This window comes from Pyrus communis, chromosome 2 (genome assembly GCF_963583255.1).
Source record: "Pyrus communis chromosome 2, drPyrComm1.1, whole genome shotgun sequence".
Lineage (NCBI taxonomy): Eukaryota > Viridiplantae > Streptophyta > Magnoliopsida > Rosales > Rosaceae > Pyrus > Pyrus communis.
In genome coordinates, this window is record NC_084804.1 from 15,660,773 (window position 1) to 15,682,810 (window position 22,038).

General features: G+C 36.6%; 3 protein-coding genes and 1 long non-coding RNA gene across 5 annotated transcripts; 2 read left to right on the plus strand and 2 right to left on the minus strand.

Annotated features, from left to right (window-relative positions):
* The first annotated feature begins 4,491 nt into the window (after nt 1–4,491).
* LOC137726690 (uncharacterized) lies at nt 4,492–6,616 on the plus strand. 2 transcript variants are annotated; one of them, XR_011067659.1, is made up of 3 exons: nt 4,492–4,733; nt 5,498–5,834; nt 5,921–6,616. It is a non-coding gene; the product is annotated as an uncharacterized lncRNA (long non-coding RNA). The 2 variants fall into 2 exon arrangements; XR_011067658.1 differs by having other exon boundaries at nt 4,492–5,834.
* Nucleotides 6,617–7,866: 1,250 nt separating this feature from the next.
* LOC137724425 (zinc finger protein ZAT3-like) lies at nt 7,867–8,988 on the plus strand. Its single transcript, XM_068463167.1, has one exon. It carries the CDS (start codon nt 7,867–7,869, stop codon nt 8,986–8,988), a length of 1,122 nt encoding a protein of 373 aa, XP_068319268.1.
* Nucleotides 8,989–11,150: 2,162 nt separating this feature from the next.
* On the minus strand, nt 11,151–15,457 carry LOC137725889 (uncharacterized). The gene is made up of 4 exons (XM_068464724.1): nt 15,263–15,457; nt 13,277–13,948; nt 13,091–13,174; nt 11,151–11,541 (listed from the first exon to the last, which is right to left on the minus strand). Exons 2-4 carry the CDS (start codon nt 13,932–13,934, stop codon nt 11,444–11,446), a joined length of 840 nt encoding a protein of 279 aa, XP_068320825.1. The 5' UTR covers nt 13,935–13,948; nt 15,263–15,457; the 3' UTR covers nt 11,151–11,443.
* A 321-nt stretch (nt 15,458–15,778) lies between these two features.
* LOC137724409 (ubiquitin domain-containing protein DSK2a-like) lies at nt 15,779–19,781 on the minus strand. Its single transcript, XM_068463152.1, has 8 exons — nt 19,209–19,781; nt 18,151–18,927; nt 17,322–17,530; nt 17,123–17,230; nt 16,900–16,955; nt 16,559–16,587; nt 16,376–16,462; nt 15,779–16,255 (listed from the first exon to the last, which is right to left on the minus strand). Exons 1-8 carry the CDS (start codon nt 19,444–19,446, stop codon nt 16,107–16,109), a joined length of 1,653 nt encoding a protein of 550 aa, XP_068319253.1. The 5' UTR covers nt 19,447–19,781; the 3' UTR covers nt 15,779–16,106.
* Nucleotides 19,782–22,038: the final 2,257 nt, after the last annotated feature.

Sequence of the window (22,038 nt, forward strand, 5' to 3'; positions counted from 1 at the left end):
AAAACTGACGGAATATTCCTAACGGCGTCAGTTGACGCCGTCAGCGTGCCAGGCACGTGCCTGCGCGTGGCCGGCGCGTGTGGCCGTGCCTTGGCCGGCGCGTGGGGGCGCGTGCGGCGGAGGAAATTTTTTCTAAAAATATGGTTGTGATCCTGAGGTTGTGTAGAGCACGTTGGTATATTCATTTGTCCAATTTGAGCAATGTATGAGAAGTTATTACGAGAAGTTGGTTATGTGCTTTAAAATTGACGTTTTTATAGTTATTTCGCATATAGGTGATACGTATCCCGAGGACGAGCGTGGTCACTCGAGGCAGGGGGCTACGACCCTTCCACATATCAGTGAGTGGGCTTTTGGTTTTCCGTATATACCTATATACTATATTTTCCCAGAAATTGAATAAATGTTAATTGTTTTATGCCATGCACTATATTATTATCGTTTGAGCATCATTGCATACATTAGTAGTGGTATACATATACATATACATATTTGGTGTTGTGGACGCGCAGGTAAGTGCCAGGTAAGTGGTATTCATGTTTATATTCAGTAGCAGTTTGAGATGCTTAGAGAGCTCATAACCTGCACCCCCGGTGTTAGTGCTCCCGCCCAGAGTAGGGCACAGTCCTTCACGTGATGTTCACCTCCCACACCACACGCTCAGCTTCGATCCAAGTTAGGTGCACAGTCCTGTCGTACAGACCACATTAGGTGGTTCCGACTCGTAGGTGACCCGCGATTATTCGCACAGCCTTCACGTGATCGTAGCACTAGAGCGTACATATATGTTACACCCAGGCCTGTCGTACAGACCACTTTAGGTGGTTCCGACTCGTGGGCAGGTTCAGTTATTGAGTTTGAGATTTGAGCTCTATATGCAGCCGTACAGGTCACGTTAGGTGACTCCGACTGCCAAATTATATGTTATGATCATGATTTATACCTGAGCACTTGCATATCATTATGAGATTTCGGCATGGCATATTATTGAGCACATGGCATATATTTGAGCATGATTGACATACCTATATACATACGTATATATGTTTATTTTCTGGGAAGTATACAGGTTTTACGGCGAGGGGTTAGAAAGTATTTCTATAAATGGCTTTCGAAAGATTTGTTTTTGCCCACTCACGCTTTTGTTTTGCGCCCCTCCAGGTTCTAGTTGCTTAGCAGTTTCGGTGGTTTCCTAGAGGGCGTTCCCGGCATTTCTGACAAACACTCACCATTGTAGGGTCACCTTCGGGTGTACTATCGTCGAGTTTTTTCTTTGGACTGCTGTAGTCTTGCTCTGAATTCGTGTTTCACTTACTCTAGCACTTGTTTTAGTACTTTGTATGCTAGTTTTTAAATTATTCATACTTTATATTACTACTTTATTAGCTTCCGCACGTGCACATGGCTACGTCACCTCCGTGTGATGGCCAGCACGCCCTGATCTCGGGGTGTGTCATAACATAAGATTTTGTGGTATCCACCAATGTAAATATTTTAAATTGAAGATCGAATTCATTCATTATATTCATATAGGGTCAAAGAGTATAGCTGTAAAAAATCATCAAAATCAGAGTTAAAACAACCGTTAAATCGTGATTTTTCGTTTATAACCGTTGAAAAGTTTTGTCTCGTTTCTTGATCTCTAAATATTTTTTTTTTGTAAATTTTGGTGTATGCGATCTCGAAGCATATATAAACAAGTTTGATGGTTGGATCATTGAAATTTGTTTCATAGGATGCGTATCCCATCAAAACGATACATTAACTAACACTTAGAGTTTCTATGGGTTAAATATTAGGCGGGAAATGGATGGATATAGGCTGCAAAATTTCCCAAACATTAGGCGGGAAATGGATGAAACTCTTGAAATATTAGGCGGGAAATTAATTATTATAATTTTTTTATGTGTTTGGTATTTTTATATTACTTGATATTTTTATTTTTAATGTGTTTTATGATTTTTAATCTCAATCTTTGCCTATAATATACTATAAAAATAAATAAATAAATAAAACTTAAAATTTAAAGTTTATATAGAATAATAATTAATAAACAATATATACATATTCATTATATCTATTGCATTTTATAATAAGTTTTTTTTAGTAGTTTAAAAAATTAAAATCATCAAAATAGCATTTTCTTATCGTGTCGAAACAGGTTACCCGCGTGTTACTCTCGTATAAACCTGTTAAGGACCTGTTATTAACGGGTTATTATCGTGTGACCCGATAATGACCCGATTAGTTATCATGTTGACCCGAAACCCATTATTTTCGTGTCGTTTACGTGTCGTGTTAACGGGTCGTGTAAGAAATTGCCAGGTCTACGGAAAATAGAACATTGTTACCTGATCAACCCTCAGGAGAAGCAAATGCAACATCAACACTAATCAGTAAGATTAAAGAAGTAGCAATTAATGCAAAAACAGCCAATAGGGAAGCAATATTCATGTTCGTAATCCTCCAATCTACCAACAAAAGAATTATACCATTTGATCCCTTTATCAACCAAAAAATTGTACACCTTATATACTTCTTTTGGGCTACCCTCTCAACAACTAAGAGATCCATTCGAGGAACAAAGGGACTAGTTGAAGTATGGATTCTCCCAATATTGGGAGGATTCGTACTTCAATTGAGATGATAACAAATCATTTTACCTTTTTAGTTGGAACATTAGGCAGTTCTCGAAAAAAGATAGCGAAAAATATTATTTCTAGAGTTGAGACTAAAAGGAATGTATGAACCAATGCTTCCATAGATTCGATCGTGGTTTACAGTTATAGGTTCCATACCTGTTTATTTGGGATCGTCTCCCGGATAAATAAAGAACAAGAGTTAAAGAAAAGGCAGTGATTCAAATCAAGATTTATTTGGTACCCCATCTAAAAATCACAAAAAAATAAAATAAAAATGAAAAGTAACAAGTAACAACGCATATTGTATCAGACTACTTGTCTTCTTGTAGTTGGATCTCCAAGTTTTTGGAATGCTCCAAATTCCAGTTGAGCATCTAAATCTGGAGCAATACCAACAAAAACATCTCGAAACAAGGTTCTAGCTCCATGCCAAATGGATTTATTTTTTGTCCCATAATCCCCCATGACTATATATATCGTGAAACATGTCATCTGTTTGTATTTTTTTTTTTTTTTTCAGTCATTCGTTTTTTTTTTTTTTTTTTTTTTTTAAGCATAACATAATATAGCATATTTGTATTTTTTTTTATAATATAAGATATTCTTCCTTTAAGCATCCTCAGCTCTAATTAATTATAGATTTCCTTTGATCTATTTCTTCCACTTCATCGAAAGATATATCTTTCAATACAATAGTTATATGACAAGTGGATTTACCTTTGTCTAGTGTACTACCACCAGATATTATGGAGGAATCCACGGAAGATGTTTGTTTACAATCTAAAACTGTTGGACCAAATGATGAGGAGAAGAATGAGACTATTCAATACATAAGAAAAGATGATAAGAAGGGAAAAAAGAGAGTAGCTGACTAGGGCGAATTGAGAAGAAATAAGTCTGATAATACAGGAAAAAAGTTTGGTCGAGATGACATGTCATATATGACAACTAAAATACATAAAAACAAATATAGATGTGTACTTGATGTCATAAATGCTAATTATATTATATATTTACCCGCTTAACTTTCTGTTTGCAGGAATCAATAACAAATTTTAATGTCTTTTCACAAGACGAATGAGGCAAACAATATGAAAATTGAGCAAGACTTTCTTTTTGTAGATTTTTCGCAAATGGAAAATTGGAGGTGCGGAGAATGCACATGATATTTTGGCATTGTGCAACACGAGGAAAAAATTGGAAGGATTTTTTTGTTTTGTTTTTGTGGCAAATTTTGTGCACTCTAGAAATTTGAAGTGGAGGTTGCACCATTTTCTTTTTGAATTGTGCTATCTTAAGTTAAAATAACTTGTAGTTGTGTTCATATATTATTAGAAAAATGGAGACAAGACTCTTATTGATTATTAATTCATCTTCTTTATGTTAAACTACAAAATGACGTACACACATAGCATAAGAATAAAACCTAACAATCTGTTTGGATGAAAATAATTTATATTACTAAAGAATTTTAAAATGATGGAAATTGAAATGACAAAATTTTATTATCTAGAACTTGTGAATTTGCTTGTTTGATTAACCTAAAAGAACAATAGAATTGAATACAAAATTTATTATTTTTAAACTCTTATTTATAGAAATATGAAAATAACATCTATTTACATGAAACTAAATTTAGGAATTGAAGGTACCAAATTCTAAGGTTTTTTTTTCCATGCCAAAATTCTAAATTTATGTCCTCCTCTAAACATAAGGCTGGCTTGGGATTGCTTAATTTTTTTTAAAAAAAAAGTTGGAACCATAAATTGTGTTTGGTTAGAAAAAAAGAGTTTTTTTTTTTTTTTTTTTTTTTTATTTTATTTTTTTTCCCTTCAATTGTGGATCAAAAACAATAGAAAGCAAAATCAGGTTAGACTCTAAAAGAGCACTTTTTTTTCATAGAAGCGCGTAAAAATTGTCAATTAATGAAACATTTATGCTGACAATACTATCCTTTTCTCCTATGCTTCGTTCAATTTCCACCTTTCCCTATTTCTCTCGTGCTCTCTCCTCTCCCTCTCATCTGGTTCGGGCATAGACCCATCTATCCTCTTCATCTCCTCCGGTTCAAGCACTCTTCACCAACAACAGGTGAGTTTTCTTTCGTTTCAATTTCTAATTTGCTTATTTTGACAATTTATTGTTGGAATATTGAAATATTGAACTGATTCAACTATAAGTCATTTTCTTCATTTTTTTGCAATTGATTTTTGTTCCAAAATGATTGAAATTTGCTGATTAATTTGGTTAAATTCTATTTTTAATTAATTTATGGGACTTGAGGTGGATTAATTTCTTTGGTTAATTTGGTTAGAATCGTTTTTTCCCGTATAATTAGTTGATTAGTTGTAATTTAGTTCGGTGATTAGTTTTTGGATGATACTGGAAGATTTGATTGCTGTTAAATTAAATTTACACAGACATGGATACTCTTTTTCACGTGGTATCAGCCAAAACATGTCTGCAACATAAATTTACACCGGCATGTGGATAGTGAGCTTTTCAAAAGTAGTTTTTTTATTTGGACCAAAAGATAAAAAAAATAGTATGAGTCGCATGAAATGGAAGATTGCAGAATCATAGTAAGCATATGATTTTGAGCAGGCAATGAACATCTCAGAGCCTTATCTCTGGCTCATAATTACAATTATGTTATGTAAGTCTTGATGATGTTGTGGTTTTTTTTGCTTTATTGCGTGACTTGTTGTGGTCTCCATTCCAGATCCATATACATCATATAGCTTCTGATGTTGTTGTGGTCTCCATTGAACTTTGTGTCTTGTTTTGCTCTATCAATAAAATTCAAAGTTTTTTAGCCATTTTCATTAGTTTTCCTTTAATATTATATATATAAGGATGGCAAAAAAGGTGGGAACTTCAGCAAGAGCTCCACATGGTACATGCAATGATCATAATATATCCGTATTCAGTGAGGTGTGCATCAAGGATGTTGAGTTCGGACGTCGTCTTGGCCCTCACTTTAACAAAGAAAGATCGGCAAATTTGATAGAAAACTTTAGGAAAGAAACAGGAAATTCTTATAGTAAAGCGCAATTGAAAAATAAGTGAGATAGACTAAAAAAGGATTGGTAGTTGTGCAAAAAACTAATTGGGATAGAAACTGGCCTAGAGTGGAATCCAAGCAAGGGAACAGTGGATGCCTTTGATGAATGGTGGAATAATAAGATTCAGGTATGTGCACTTTGTATCAGTTATGATGTTATTCTAGTTATAGTAATCATAAACTACATAATAACAACATTCTTTTTTATTTGTAGATAAATCCTGAATATGGAAGATTGCAGAAAGGCATCACTCTTGAGTTCGAGGAAAAGTTGGAAAAGTTCTCTTCACCCCAACATGGTTGATGTACATAGTTTCACATTGTCTCTGAATAAAATTTAACTGACTAGGTGAATTCTTATCATCTCCTTGTGAAGATCCAACCTTTGTTGTTTCTTATTCTAACCTTTCCGCTACCTGCTGTAGTTCCTTAATTTCTGTCACAAAAGCTCACCCAGTCTTTCTTCTTCAGGAGTTTCTTCCTGATGTGCATCCAGTTAACTAGATTCGGCTTCTGTTCCTATGATTTGATGACATTCCGATAGCATTGGCGACACAGCAAAGTTAGAGGAAGCTAGAACCTCAGTTGTTACCTCCAGAGGATGCATGAGAAAGGAAGTGTGTGATTTTCGTCATTGGTGCATGCTGCCCCAAGTCATAAACTGGCCTCTACTCAACTGTGAGACCTCCATCAGTCCATTGAATACCACAGATCGGCATCTACTCGATTATTACGCCTCCATTGGCCCTTACGTGCTTCATATTCGATACTTTTGTACTTGGGTACTCCACTCTGCCTGTATCTGTGAACCGATCCATATTTTTAGCAATGTATAAATATAAAATAGTAGTGAAAAACACTTCAAAAATCAATGTATAATACAAAATCACTCGGCCGTCAACTATGTTCAGCAACGGTGTTTTAATTTTTATTGTGAGAGTTTTGAGCAACTTATTTGTGATGAGAAAAATAAGACGGGGTTTTATCACAAATTATCTCTTTATGTTTTGCTAACTCAACAGTTTGGTGATTTAGATTTTGGATTCTTAAATACTCCATGTGGCATTATGTAATTGGTCTTGTGGGTCAACTATATATTATGAAAATTTTATTTGTCAACTATACTATATAGAGGATAAAATAACTACAATGTTCTTGATACTTTAAAAGGTTTAAATATAACTTTAATAACTAAGGGCGGCATTATAATTCTAGTTTACCCATTCCCTCCCTGTCACCAGAAATTCTGGTTTGTACCGCACCTAAGACCTTCTCTTTTTTTACGAGAACAACTTGTATGACACAAATTCATCGCTACAATGTTACGTCTCATGCCAATAATATAAGAACATGTGAAAAAAAAAACTAACACATGTTCTTACGTTATTGACACGAAACGCTACGTGAAGGTGAACTGTTGCCATGCAAGTCCTTCTCTTCCTTCGCACCCTAATTTTCCTGTAGAAACTATCTCACATGCATAGCGTGTAGCCTCACTCTAGTATTTGATGGTATGGAAATAATGATTTGAAGTTGAGCGCATGTTCTTTTTTTATTCTTTATGTGTTGGTAAAGATGAAAAGCGAATTGAAAATATAATTCTTTTTCTCTCCTATCCATTCTTAGTAAGTAAAAAAAATTTCTTGACAAACGATAGGATAATTTGTTATAATTATTTAAATTACAGAGAGAGGAATTTGAACACGAAAACTTGAGTGCAAAGAAAAATCATTTAAGTAACAGAGTTACAAGCCACTTGCGATAAGTAAACATTGTTCGGTTATTCCTTCCTGCACAAAATCTCCAGGCAGGAAAAGTAAACAAAATTAAGGCCAATAAAAACTCTATACAAGAGCTCTCCCACCACCACCACCTTCATGCGCACGCAATGTGCTTGCAGAGGAAGATTTTTTCTTTTTTTCTTTTTTTAAAAAAAAAAGTAAATATTGTGGGCTAGTGGGGTTTGAACTGTACGGATAGGAACTAGAATAACTGTCTATAACTGCCAATTCAGAGATGAGTCCAAAGTAACCGCCCTTTGTTGCCCTACAAATTCTGAACCCACTCCCGACTGTTGAACTTTTTTCCTCTTCCCCCATTTTCTTGTCTCTTCTTCCACCAAATCCACTCATCTTTTACAAGAAAACAGCACATTCCTCAATGAACAACTCCCCCGACATCGATTTCCGATTCCCCATATCCCCTCCAACCCACCAAGACGCCGTCGTTCCGGCCGCCCCCGCCACCACCATTGCCTACGCGGTTTCTTCTTCTTCCACTTGTTTCACTGCAGAAGATAAAACCCACCACAATCCCAGAAAGAAACGCTCCAAGCTGATCAGGCTCGACAACCAGGCTGCTCCGAACAAGGTTTTGAGGCCTAAGCATGCGAAAAAACCAGACCCATCTGCCCCAAAGATCACGAAACCCTGCACTGAGTGCGGCAAGACGTTCTGGTCATGGAAGGCTTTGTTCGGTCACATGCGGTGCCACCCCGAGCGCCAGTGGAGGGGCATTGACCCACCACCGAATCTGCGGCTGCCCGCTTCACCCAACATCACGTTGAGCGAGTTGGGATTGGCCATGGGTGAAGAGGACCACGAGGCCGCCTCGAGTTTGCTAATGCTTTCCAGTGGGATTACTTCTGGGACAAGTAATGAGATCATCGTTACTACCACCGCTACTCAGAGTGTGAGTAATACTAGTAATCTCCAAGGTATACAGGAGGTGTTTGATGGTGGTAATAGTAACAATAGTGGTAGGTTTGAGTGCTCGAGTTGTAAGAAAGTGTTTGCGTCCCACCAGGCGTTGGGGGGCCACAGGGCAAGCCACAAGAATGTGAAGGGCTGTTTTGCAATTACAAGGAGTGATGGAGAGGTTGATCAGGATCATCATCACCACAATGAACATGGTCATGGTGATGGTGATGATGATGTGATGGATGAGGATCACATGGAGTTGGTGGGATCACCAGCAGGGCACAAGTGCAGTGTTTGTTGGAGGGTATTTTCAAGTGGGCAGGCATTGGGAGGGCACATGAGGTGTCACTGGGAAAAAGGGGAGGAGACCCAGTTAGAGTTAGGGTTAGGGTTCAACCTGCAGCAGCCTTATGGAACTTCAAGGGAATTATTATTAGGTCAAAATTCTGCTGGTGGTAGTGGTGGGCTGGACTTGAATTTGCCTTCTGCTGCTGCTTCTACTTCTCACACTGCAGATGATCAGTACTACTCCTCTTCGTACTCTTCTTCTGGACTCACTTTGGATTTAAGGTTGGGTCTTTGAATGAATCTGAATTAGTGTATATGTATATGTATATGTGTGTCTTGGAACATAATTAGGTGATTTATTTTGTAACAATTGATATTTGACTTGGAAGATATATATATATATATATATATATATATATATATATATATATATGTGTATTGTAGTTAAAGTACTTGTTATTGGCTCCTCAATTGGGAGATTATATATAAATTAATATTGTGGTTTACAGAATACCTGTAAAGACAGCTTTATATTTATACGCATAAATTACAAATTATCTGAGTTTGGTTTGTATTAATGCTTGTTATTCTGTTCAACTTTCAACTTCAACTTTGCACCTTCTTGCTAGTTTGGTTTGTCATTTGCTTTGTGTTGTCCACTGAACTACAGATCAACTCTGGGATTGAGTTACAAGCCATGTTGTTTATAATTTCAGTAGTTAGACCTAATTTCTGAGCGGCAACCGGATCGATTTGTAGCTACAAGCTGTCTTAGACAAAAACAACCAAGCATTATCCCTCTAAGTGGAGTCACTGTATGAACCCTAAAATGCACTCAGTTTTGCACCAAATCTTCCGTTAGCTCCAAGTATTTCATATCTTTTCTTAGTCTCTTTCAAAGGCTTCCTAGGTCTTCATTTACCCTTTTTGCCATGACTCTCTGTCTCATAATTGCATCTTCTAACTGGAGCATATGTAGGTCTTCCTCTACAAGCTGTCTAATACAAGGAAGTCTAGTCTGAAAATCAGAAGTTCAGACGTTAGGGCTATTGAATCAAATTGGCAATTGTGTTCCATTCCAAGAGCTAAGATTGTTTGGAAGCAATTATTAATTGGTGTTTTTGAGTTAGGTCTTCTTTGGAACTGGAATACGTAGCAAACTGATTAAACCATGAACTCAAACCAATGGATCCAGAATAGGGTATTTAGCCCAAATGTTTTTTATTTTTTAATTTGTTTTATTCACTTCCCTTATTCCTAAGTTTCCCAATTTTTTACTTCACTTATTACTAAAATTTCCTAATTTTTATTTCCCCCATATACCTGGTAAGTAAACATGTCAAATGAGAGATAATTTGAGTCGGTTCCTAACTATGTTTCTTTTTCAATAACGCAAATGTTGCCACATCGTCATGTACTTTCCACAATGAAAATTCCACCTAGACTGACACTAATAAACATATATTTAATTATGAAGTCAAAGTATCAATAACATCAATAATACGGACCACATCTCAGTAATCAATAACATAAAAAATGCCACGCAATTAGGCAGGATGACCCAAGATTCTCTTGCAAAGGTGAATAATAACTATATTTTTAATGACACTCAAATGTATGATTTACACTCAAATGTATGATTTAATCATACAACTATGTTATAAAATGCGGACTTCAAATTGATAAAAAGGAGGCTTCTAAACATGTATGGGAAATTTGAAAAAAAACCTAAATTTGAATTCTATATAAAATTATAGCCACATTTTTAAGTTTATGATAACTATAACAAAAAATTGAAATGAAAGTACCAATATGACCTTAATGACTAAAAATTTCCTCATTTTGCCAGCTATATGATACATACATGCTCCATGATGTGCATCTGGAAACAAGGTTTGCACAGCTTTACAATGCTTCCATGCCGATTAGATACAAACACCAAGTCTGTTAAATCTCCAATGACACCCTTTCGATTTTGTAATTAACCATGTTCATGAAGCATCATTTTCTAAGTCACCCACGCCAAATACCAAGAGATATATTTAATTTTTTCCATCGTGGTATGCAACGACAAATAAGGTGCCAAAATATTTACCCTTTTAAATGACCCATCAACTGGGGAAGTTTTTAATTATTAAAGGATTATCATAAGCTTAAAAAGATGACTATAATTCTACATGTATTGAACCACACAAATTCGAATTTTTATTAATTTTTTGTTGAAACAAATTCTACTTAGAAACCAGTCAGTATGCTTGTTCCACATTGATTTGTCACAAATCATACAATTGGGCTTAAGTTGTAAAGACCAAACGTGCACATAAACTTTGGGTTTAAAATAGTGACAGGCCCACCACATTTTGGGCCCTATGCACCTCAAAGGACAGAGCCCAATACACAAACAAACAAGTATAAGATTAGAAGCTGCACCGCTGGAACAAAGCATTGAGATAGCAGTTGACAAATTTACCCTTTTAATTATATTTTTCAACAGTTACAATTCAATACTTTCAGCAGCTATGGCTACAGCTGATGTAAGAATACTGCACATACAAGCAGGAGAACCAACTTGTGGTGCACATACGGCAACCCAAATTTTACAGACAACTTGTGGTGAATACAAGCAGGAGAACCAACTGCAGAAAAGGTCGGAACCCGTGGAAAATAAACTAGCAGCAGCAGCAGGCACACTTTTATCCAGCTGCAATTTACTGATTAGCACAATTTGCTCCTTCTTCATTGGTGTCATTTCAATCCTCCGATCGGTCTTCCTGAGTTGAAGGCACTTTAAACTGCTTCACAGATTTCCCCAGAACATTCAATCGCCCAACGTGCTGCAACTCTTTTGCTGTAGTAATGGGAGATGTAAGGAGGAATGCAAGAGAGAGGTTTTATGCCGCGTCCAGACATTCAGGGCGGTATAATAGGAAAAATAAATAGAAAGCTTCAAAAGTTGATACGTAACCACCATCTCGCTACAACAATTATGGCGCCAAAAGGAAGAGGTCATGATTAGCAGATATGACATGAAACATTATGCTTTCAAACGAATCATAGAGTTTTTTAATGACAAAGCGAGACGAAGCCAGAAATTTTTCTAGTAGGGGCAACCGAAAACAACTAAGAAAACCTTATTATAGTATGGTTATACGTAATATGATATTAAGGATGGTTTCAAATGATGATGTATCACAATTTCAATGTTACAAAAATTTCAATATAGTAGTGGAGAGTGGCAAAGTGACGAGAAAAATGTAAGTACATGATAGGCGGGAAAGGGTTTTTTCGGTTTGAATGACAGAACAAGAGCACTATTGCTCATATAATATTTGATATGGAGTATAAGTAGAATGAATGTATGTTGGATATTAGATACATATTTTCTTCAAAGATAACCCGTGTATATTATATAATTGTAGCATGCAACTAAACAAACAAATTACAAAAGTGGGGGCATGTGCCACCACTGAGCCTTCATTGGCTCTGTCCATGACAAAGGAGTAATGGATTATTTTGAAAAAAGATAGATGCCACGTATTTGGACGACTGCACTTACATTGAAGTACCGAAAACACAAATCCACCCAAAAGAGGTCAATAAAAATATCATCTATCAGTTTAGTGGATCTAAAAGTGATAGCAATTCACAGATCACATACATTTGTAACCTAACTCATTGACAAGAATGAATAAGGCGCAAGCTGCCTTGCAAGGTTTGTCATCACCAACTCACCCGTATCGTGTGGGCACCACGATGGCCAACTCAATGGATGACTTAATTTTTCTATGCATGAGGATAGGAAAAAAATATCTTCTTACTTACAGAACCTGGACAAATATGTATGCCATGCGCCATGTGGACATAAACATCTCTACTTATTACCTTAAAAGAAGAAAAAATTTAGAAACTTACTGATTATTATTGTTTAAATTATCTTCATATAAACATTCTCTTTTATCCTATTACACAAACAACAACTATGGCAAAACATAGTAGCTACCAAACGCGTGAAAAACTTTGAGAATTTTGAGAAACCAAATAGCAGACACCGAAGGTGTCAATGGTTATAAAAGAAAGTCAACTGACTATTTATTCACAATGTTGCTAAAATAGGTAGGACCACGGTAAAGATCATTTCAACCAAAATAACCTGTGAATCTTCACAGATTAAGTAGACAGATATTTTGCAGATTTGGCAAACATTTGCAAGGTAAAAATCTTGAAAGCAGGTCATAGATTTCTTAATCTATATTATAGCTAACTTTCCCAATGTGGAGTTACACAAAGACCACGATAATTATATTTGTAGTAAGATAATAAAACAAGAATTTCCATTTTATCATCTTTCTAACTACAATAGATATTTAAAAAACATAAAAAGAAGAGAATCATATTACCTTCCTCCAGTGAAAGCTGAATTGATCTCTTTTCCAACTCAACTGCAAGTCTGCTCAGTTCAACCGAGGAGAGCGACCGCAGCACTAACAGATAATCAAAATCCAAAGGGTAAGTCAGTAAAGTTACAATTTAAGGAAATCCAAACAAAACATATTAAGGTGGATTTTCTCAATTCAAGTGCGTACTCTGGATATAATCCTCATGTTCTGATTGGTCCAAGTTCCTCAATAGCAACTGCAATTGATGGAATCGCTCTTCCCAGTGCAGATTTTTTAGACCCATTGAACAATGCACTGTAGAAGAAGTATGGGGATGACCATTGGCTCCTGCTGGTGGTAGTCCAGTACCAGACTTACTAGGCGGGACCGGAACTGAAGGTTTTCCAGGCGGAATGGTTGAAGCTGCCACTGGAAAAGGTGCAAAAGCCGGCACACAATAAACTTTTGTTTCCTTTGTTTGGGGTATGGGTTGGGTGCTTGCCTCATGGTGACTAAGTTTCCTTGACATCTGACACTCAGCATTAATGCTTGCATTATCACATGTACTATTTCTGACTGCATCTGCTTCAGATTTTCTACGAACATAGACAAGCTGCGTATTTGCAGGACTGCTACTGGGGGATTGGTGTTGAGGAGGGCTCATTGGCCTCTCAGGTAAAGGTCTCTTGGTACCCGAAACTCTAGGGGCATTACTAGTGGGTCTATCCTTGGGAACATTTTGCAGATCTCTTAACACTGTCTTCTTTACAGGAACTGGCTGTCGTTTATCATGAATAGACGACTCAGATTCTGTAGTTCCCATCCCATATTCACTGACTATAGAATCTATGGTTTGCTGAACCATCTGAAGTAATTGACCTTGTGATGGAAAAACCAGTAAAAATTAGAAACAAAATAGTAACCCAATGATTTACTAAATCCAACTTATAATGGGAAACTAAAACAGACAAGCTTATTTGCATGAGATCGCCAGAGCACGACAAATGAAGAATGTTCTTGATCAGAAATTCTCACCTACAGACCCTAATGGTGCGCATAAGAGACTAGATCGTCCTTGACATAGGTTGCAAAGTAGTACACATAGCTAAAACCGTTGGGAGAGTTCATCTAAACACAATACTACAAAAGTAATATCTTACAAGAGGTAGTTTGACCAAGTGTTCATCCTCTGTAATTATCTACACAAGTAGAAAACTACTATTTCTAAAACAAGAAGGTGCTAATAAGTGCATTATAAATAAAGAAATAAGTGAAATCAGCAAAAACATTAAATGTTGTATGCTCAACATTTTATCTCCCTCGTTCTTTCTTGGTGGGAAAAACTCAATTTTGGTATTATAACCTAAAATTACATTGCAAGTTTATTTTAAACTTACTTACATAGAAGACCCAAACTCAAGTCTCATAAAAACCCCAATTTTGCTTCCAAATGCCTAACAATGCATACTTTTTTCACACCAAAAGCAACTTAAAGGCTAATGAATGATCAAATAATTTGTTCTATGGATGCGTTTTGATTCCTCTATCTAATTCCGGAAACTTAGAGACAATTGTCCATCAAAGAAACTACCCTTATCCAAATGGGCAAAAACATTAAATGTTGTATGATCAACATTTTATCTTTCTTGTTCCTTGGCGGGAAAACTCTAAGTTCGGTATTATGACCTAAAATTGCATTGCAAGTTTCTTTTGAACTTTAACAACTTACACAGAAGACCCAAACTCAAATCCCATAGAAACACAATTTTTGCCTCCAATTCCCAACAATGCATACTTTTTTCCACACGAAAAGCAGCTCAAACCCTAATGAATGATCCCATAACTTGATCTATTCGCACATTTCGATACCTCCATCTAATTCCGGAAACTTCAAGACAAACATGCATCAAAGCATTACCCTTACCCAAATCACTGCATTTATGCATGAATTTATCGATTTCGAGACATGGGTTCTACTAAAATCGAAAATTAAGCAACACACATTTGATCAAATTTAACTTTAAAATCAAAATCCATACGAAAAAAAACCACATGCAATTGAGATTTTATTCATGTTCTATCACCACAACACCTAACAAGAGAAAAAAGACCAGAACAGCGAATAATTCGAAGAAGAAAAGGAAGATGTTGATCGAGAAAAAGCAATGGAAGGTGAACGGGAAGAGCATTTACCTTAGCTCATTGGAACCGCTTGAAACATATGAAGGAAGAAGGGGTTTCAAAACCAGAAGCTTTGGCTCTCGAATAACGCGACGAATTTGTAGTTTGGTCTCCCCGTTCTGTTTACTACTTTTAGAAAGTTTGCACTTGGGCCTACAGTCTTTGGATAATTAATTTTCACCCCAGAAGGGCTTGATTGTCATTTTGTACAGAAGCCTGTTGGGCCTCAACTTTTATTTTGGTTGTATATTATTGGACTTAAGTTGTAAGTTTAATCGGTTAAAAGCCTTCTTCATGCATCTAAAATCTCAGACTCGATCTCCGCTATTATTCGGTAAACATAGATAAACACCCAAATTACACAATAAAGAGAAATGAAGGATCTCATCGCCATGTTCCCCTACACAAGGATACTCATGTAAGGGTGCTATTTATAACGGCAGTATACCCGTGTTAAGTAAATTGTTTTCCTAAAGAAGGGCCTTGTATGGTTGCATTGACTGATAATCGATTCAATAAATCAAGGCATTGAAATTTGAAACCATTTATTTAATAAAAATGTGCACGTATACATGAACCAGAAAGCACTTTTGTATACCAAAGCACTTTTGAAGCAAACATGAGTGAGAGTAAGATAAGCAGGTAAACAGTTGGGGCAAGGCATAAGCTTAGCCACAAGCTCACAGCTCTATCATCATCGTGTGTGTTGTTGCTTATCCACACCCCCAAAATGTAATCTACAAGTGCCTGTATGTCTTGTGTCTTGAGACGACTTCACTCCAAGTTTTACTACTTTTACACGTCCACAAGAAAAAATCCCAATTGAATAAATATAAAAACATGAAGCCGATTAAAGTTACGCCCCGGGATTCCCTAAAAGTCGCTCCACCGCAGCGTGGACGTTCCCAGAAGTGGCTTGCAATGCCCTGATATTCTCTTGGGTATCGAAGAAACCCATTTCTTGAAGCTGCCTTAGCTGAGTTTCATACAGCTCTTCCGGTGGTACTGCAACCGCAAAGACAAATGTTCAGAGACAACATAACAGTTGATTTAATTCGACTTCTTGTGACAAAAAGTTGAGTTCATAAAGAGTAAGATGTATTGAGAACGAATAGGGAGCCCAACCATTAGGGTTTGCAGTGGCCAAGCTGCCGGCTCCAAGACCTCCAAACATGTTCATCAGCATCTCCAACCCAGTATTATTGGGGGCACCTGATTATACATTAGAAATTAACAAAAGTGAACACCCAAAAGGAGAAAATTGCAAGAACCCCTAATTATATTTGAACTTCATTATTATCAATGTACCTGTAGCACCACCGGTGAGAGTTGGATCCCTGGCAAGAACGCAACAAATGATTAGTAATAAAGTTAACATAAGGACAAGTATTGTTCTGTTTCCTTTTCAGTGGCCAAAACTCCTAGTTGAGATGAGTTGACACACCTCCATGGACATAGAAATAATTTAGGGGTAAATGATGTATATTTATTTAGACACAAGTATATTATGAAATCATTGACACCTTAGAAGGATGCTGTATTTAGACAGAAGTATGAAGTGAAAAACCAATCAGACAACGACAAAATATAACTACAAAATTTGAATGTGGAAGCCAGCCAAGCAAGCATGGTAAGGTCTATAGACTCACTGAGTTGGTTGCTGTCGATTGCCTGCAAATAGCGAGTGCTGTAACGCGAGCATTTGCTACAAGATGAAAAGTCAAGAGTACGAAAAAGATTAACGTTAAAGATTGGTGGTTCACAAGCCAAACAATTTCTGTGTTCTTAGGGACAGCATGTCTAGATTAACAAAGAAATACAGATCCGTGCAGGAAATGGGGAAAATTAGCAGACTTTTGAAAGGGAAAATACCTGCATTGTTTCAGGGTTTGTTAACTGCCGCAGTAGCTCTGGATTTTGCATCATTTCTCTAAGTTGAGGATTTGAATCAACCATTCCGCGTAGTTGTGGATTCAGAATCTAAAGTTAAACATAATAAAAACATTAAAAAACATCACTTTCTGAAAATGCTAACATCTTGGGTGAGGGAAACTTTGTCAAATGATGGTACCTGATTCATGTACTGGGGATTGGAAAGCATGCTTTGCATCATTTGTGATATCGCTGGATTCTGCAAAAGCTGATTCATTGCATTAGCATCTGGCATGCCACCAAGCATCTGTTCCATTCCAGGGAGACCAAGACCTCCCAGGCCAGCAATACCGGCTGCCCTTCCATCCCCAACAGAATTTGTCCTGGTAGTATTTGGCTGATTTCCTCCTAACAATTCAGATCATGATATATCAATATGGATTTCATAATATATTCAAAGAACCTATTCTTTTAAAAGATAAAGTCTATAAAATTAAAATAAAAACAAAAACAAGAAAAACTCAAAAATAGAACAGTAAAAGGCCTAAGTTAACCTAATAATCAATTTGAAGGTCAACAGTAACTGAATCCACGTCAAACAAGCAACTGCATTTACTAAAGACTCTTATGCAACGATTTAAATAATATTATGCAGACTTGAACATAAACTTCCAGAAGGGTGCACAAACTGAGAACATCTACATACCCCCCCCCCCCCCCATTAAAAATGAGAGGGCCATATCATGCTAAAATTTCCACAACTACAAATGTAACAAGTGTTGGAATTGACAACTAAGCATATTGGTGTTAAGATTCAAGACCCAGCAACAAGTTTGCATAACCAAGACTATCTCCAACGGCAATATCAGTCCTACTTTCAGGATAGAAGTTAGTGCCAATAAAAATATTATACTTTCATGTGAAGTCTCTTCCATTTAATACCCATAATTTGTCAAGAATAATAAAATTAAAACACTATCAACAAAACTAATATTTGGAAAATAGAGAACAAAGAGGGAGAAGCTCACCACCAGCAGCGCCCCAAGGGTTAGGAAGTGGGTTTGTATTAGGAGCAACAGAACCTGCAGGTGTTTCTGAGCCAGTGGTTGAAGGGTTGTTAGACCCATCCCGGGCCTGTGCTCCACCCTGGTTGCCCAAAAGAGCAGAAAATGGATTTGAACCCAAATCATTTCCAGCATTCCCGGTTGTAGCATTCAAAAATGGCTCCTGAACGTTTTCATACATCCGCCTCAGCATGTTGAATCCCTCAGGGGAAGATTCAATGTTACTCATTGCCCTGTCAGTGTTTCGCATCATCTCACGCATGAGTTCAGGGTTCCTTGCAGCTTCCAATGTCTGTCGGAGAATGCCAGGATCATTAAGTACATGTGCAAGCTCTGGGTTCCGGTCAATGATATCACGCATTTGCGGATTGTTCATAATCAAGCCACGCATCAAATCAGGGTTATTCATCAAACTCTGAATGGCAGGCGTGTTCATTATGTCCCTCATCATATTCGGGTTCTGAGTCAGTTGCTGCTGCACTTGTTCAAATTCCGGAAGACCAGCTCCAAATAACCCCTGCCCTCCACTACCACCGAGTGGGTTTAAACCCTGCCCAAACAACAAAGATCCCCCAAGGTCGGGAGTCTGAAGCCCCTCACGCTCAGTGGAACCAACACCGCGAGTAACACCTGGAGCAGTCGTAGGACTAGCAGAAGTAGCATTAACAGCCGGAGGAGCGGGGGTTGATGCAGGTGCAGCAAAGGCACGGACCATGTGAACCGTATGATCTGCCTGCAGACCTTCAACACAAGAAACCAACCATGGATTAGATTACAGTAAATCACCCAAAACAAGACATATGGGAACTTTCACAACCATTGACAGCATCCAAATCCAACAATCTCAACCCGAAACATTCATCGATAAACCACAAAACCCAAATCAATTTTCCGAGACAAATATAACAAAATTATAAGCAAATTTCGACAAATTTACACAAACCCACATCACAATCAAACGATACAAAATAGAAAATAAATATTAAAAAATCGAAACGAGCAGAGAATGAAATCGAGCGTACCATAACTAGTGAGGGTCTGGTCGTCCTTCAAAATACGACCTTTGTAAATCAACCTCTGCTGATCAGCTGGAATATCGCAATTCTGAGCCAAAACTTCCTTGAATGCCCCAACAGTCGAGTCCAGGCTCGCCCTCACCAAAAACTTGGAACCATTCGAGCATCGAATGTTAATCTGCTCTCCTCCTTCTCCTCCTTGGCCACTGACTTTAGGCTCGCTGGAATCGCCCTCCCCACCCATAATTGTCTCCCACCCGATCGATCGATCGCAAGGCCGAATGAATCGAAAACCCTAACCCTAGAAATTACGAAATTGAAATCGATGCCTCTGAAGTGAAAGGTAACAGCCCAGAAAAATTGTGCTACTAATTAAATGTATACGTTATATATATATAGGTATATGGAAATAAAAATTTTGGGGGAATAAAAAATTAAAATTGTAATGAAAACGAAGTAAATTGAAGAGGATTTGGAATCGAACAGGCAAAAGGAGTGTACAGGTGGGGGTTTGTGTGTCCAAGGGGAAACCTATTTGTAAGAGAACAATTAAAGGGTGAGAGTCTCTACATTTAGGTTCGCATATTCTTGTCGAATTGGAGTTTATGACTTGTTTAAGTGGTCAACTTCACTTTTGCTCATCACCGAGCGTGAAACTATTCAATAATATTTAAAAAAATGGTTTCGAATTCAAGATGTATGGGCAAAAATTTAACACCGTATTTATTAAAATATTGGTTCACATGCATCTCATCACCTTATTAGTTACAATAGAGGCTAGACTCACCTCGTTATTTTATTTTCCCAACTAAATAATAATCTCACTCACCATATAAAGTGAAAAATTTGAAATGCTATTCCCTCACCCTTTATTATTCCCAAAAAAAAAAAAAAATTGTAATGATATTTGCTCAACAACAAAGTCTCATTCGACGATGATCTACTAGAAAATGAATGACCTTCCAAATGCTCTGTTGTGTGATTATGCAATCTAATAATATTACCGTCAGTATCCAATCAACATCAATTGCTAGCTTCTTACTCTTTAATTGGAAAGGGCATCCACAATTTTTCATTCTAGAATTTCCTCTGCCCTCATCCTTTATGTATCTTTTGTGAATTTGGCTCACATATTGTCCATTCATTTCACAACTTAATGTAAGTTTAGAGCTCCTGTTACATTTTCGCATCCAACCTATTATTATTTTTTAAGGTCTTTATCAGTTATTTTACAAATGGGCAAACTTATAATAAAATTTTCATTAAAAAAATGGATAGAGAAATAAAATATTGGCTGGAAATAACAACACTATTTTTATTTATGACATAATAAATTAATTTTAATTCTCTTGCATTTAAAATTGGAGAGGAAAAGTTTTTTTTTTTTTTTTTTTTTTTTGAAATAGCATTTTGGTCCTGTATTTTTCTCGGATTTTTATTTGGTATCCCTTTTTTTAGTTTGAGGAGTTTATCATTGTGTTTTATGTCGTTAATTTTTCTCTTTAATCTTTTTTTGCTTAATTTGACGTTAATTAACTCTAATATATGATATGAGCTCTTATTGTGCCATGTATATATGAATAGCTACTATAGTAATACGTATAAATTTCATGGATTAATATTCTTAATCATTGTAATTATAATGTAAACGAAAAGAGACTGAGGTATTGAACATTTTCAATACATCATCCATTTTGTGCCCCTTTTGAAAAATAATATTTGTTACAACAAACTCTTTATTGTGGATGTGAGAACGCTATATATTAGCTTTGCAAAGGACAATTGCATTTTTTATGGAGCATTATAAGATGAGTAGTTGTCAATTAAGGGAAGAGGATCCTCTCCGGATCTACTTTGTGGGGATCTTAAGGATCCCTACATCCTAATCATTCATCATACATCGTGTGACAAGTTTTTGTTAGATATTATTTGTGTTTAATTTTAAATAAAAAAAGTCAAATGATTTCTGACCGTGCAATACACGATGAATGGTTAAGATGTGAAGATCCCTAGAATTCCCCCAAAGTGAAACCAAATGGGATCCAATTCCGTCATTAATCTCCTTGGTTGCGTGTAATTATGTTATAATAATCTTAGGGGACCTTTTTTCTTTTTTTGTGGCCCTTCAAGCTTTTTATCAAACTAAACTAATCTTCATCCAAAAAAAAAAAAGATACTAAACTAATAAAATTAATATGCAAACAAAAAATTACATAAAAAAATATTAAATTGTTGTAGGTCTATTTGACTGAATTGTATTTAGGACTAGTGAGGTAGAGAGGACGGCGGCAAGAGAGAGAAGAGAGAGATTTAATTGTGAGATGTGTGTTATATCACTTCATTGTGCCTTTATTTATAGTAGTAGAGAAGGTAAATTCCTTACCTCTATAGGATTACAACTCTAATAGGGTAATATCTAGTCTAAGAGATAGGTTAGAATCTCATAAGGATATCTTTGATATGTTAGGATTTATACAATCACATTCCTAATCTAATAGGACTGCAACACTCCCTCTTGAGTGTATAAATACTCAAACAAATGGCCTATCAGGTCTTCAGTGATGAAGTTCAATTGATGGAGTCGTCGGCACAATGAGCGAATGCGAGTCTCAGATAAACGGAAGAATGTATAAAAGGTAAAACTCACAAAACCTCGCTATGGTAAAACCCAAGGTGGGATAAAAACTCGTAGACTAAGGAGAAAAGTGAGAAGTTGCTTCAAGTAAAAAATATACGTCTTCTGAACGCAAGTAGAAGAACTCATAAGGGTATGACCAGTCCAGGATGGGTGCCTCGTCAAAGCCCAGTTAGGTAGCAAAAACCTAGTGGGAAAAAT

What these genes read in the sequence shown, in the direction of transcription:
- LOC137724425 (XM_068463167.1), top strand. Translation starts at nt 7,867, where the DNA reads ATGAACAACTCCCCCGACATCGATTTCCGATTCCCCATATCCCCTCCA.
- LOC137725889 (XM_068464724.1), bottom strand. Translation starts at nt 13,934, where the DNA reads ATGGTTCAGCAAACCATAGATTCTATAGTCAGTGAATATGGGATGGGA. An exon ending in ACATGAGGATTATATCCAGA is followed by an intron (nt 13,175 to 13,276) that starts GTACGCACTTGA and finishes ATTATCTGTTAG; the next exon opens with TGCTGCGGTCGCTCTCCTCG. An exon ending in TCAGCTTTCACTGGAGGAAG is followed by an intron (nt 11,542 to 13,090) that starts GTAATATGATTC and finishes CCATTACTACAG; the next exon opens with CAAAAGAGTTGCAGCACGTT.
- LOC137724409 (XM_068463152.1), bottom strand. Translation starts at nt 19,446, where the DNA reads ATGGGTGGGGAGGGCGATTCCAGCGAGCCTAAAGTCAGTGGCCAAGGA. An exon ending in ATCCCCAGTACATGAATCAG is followed by an intron (nt 17,231 to 17,321) that starts GTACCATCATTT and finishes GTTTAACTTTAG; the next exon opens with ATTCTGAATCCACAACTACG. An exon ending in CAAACCCTGAAACAATGCAG is followed by an intron (nt 16,956 to 17,122) that starts GTATTTTCCCTT and finishes TTCATCTTGTAG; the next exon opens with CAAATGCTCGCGTTACAGCA.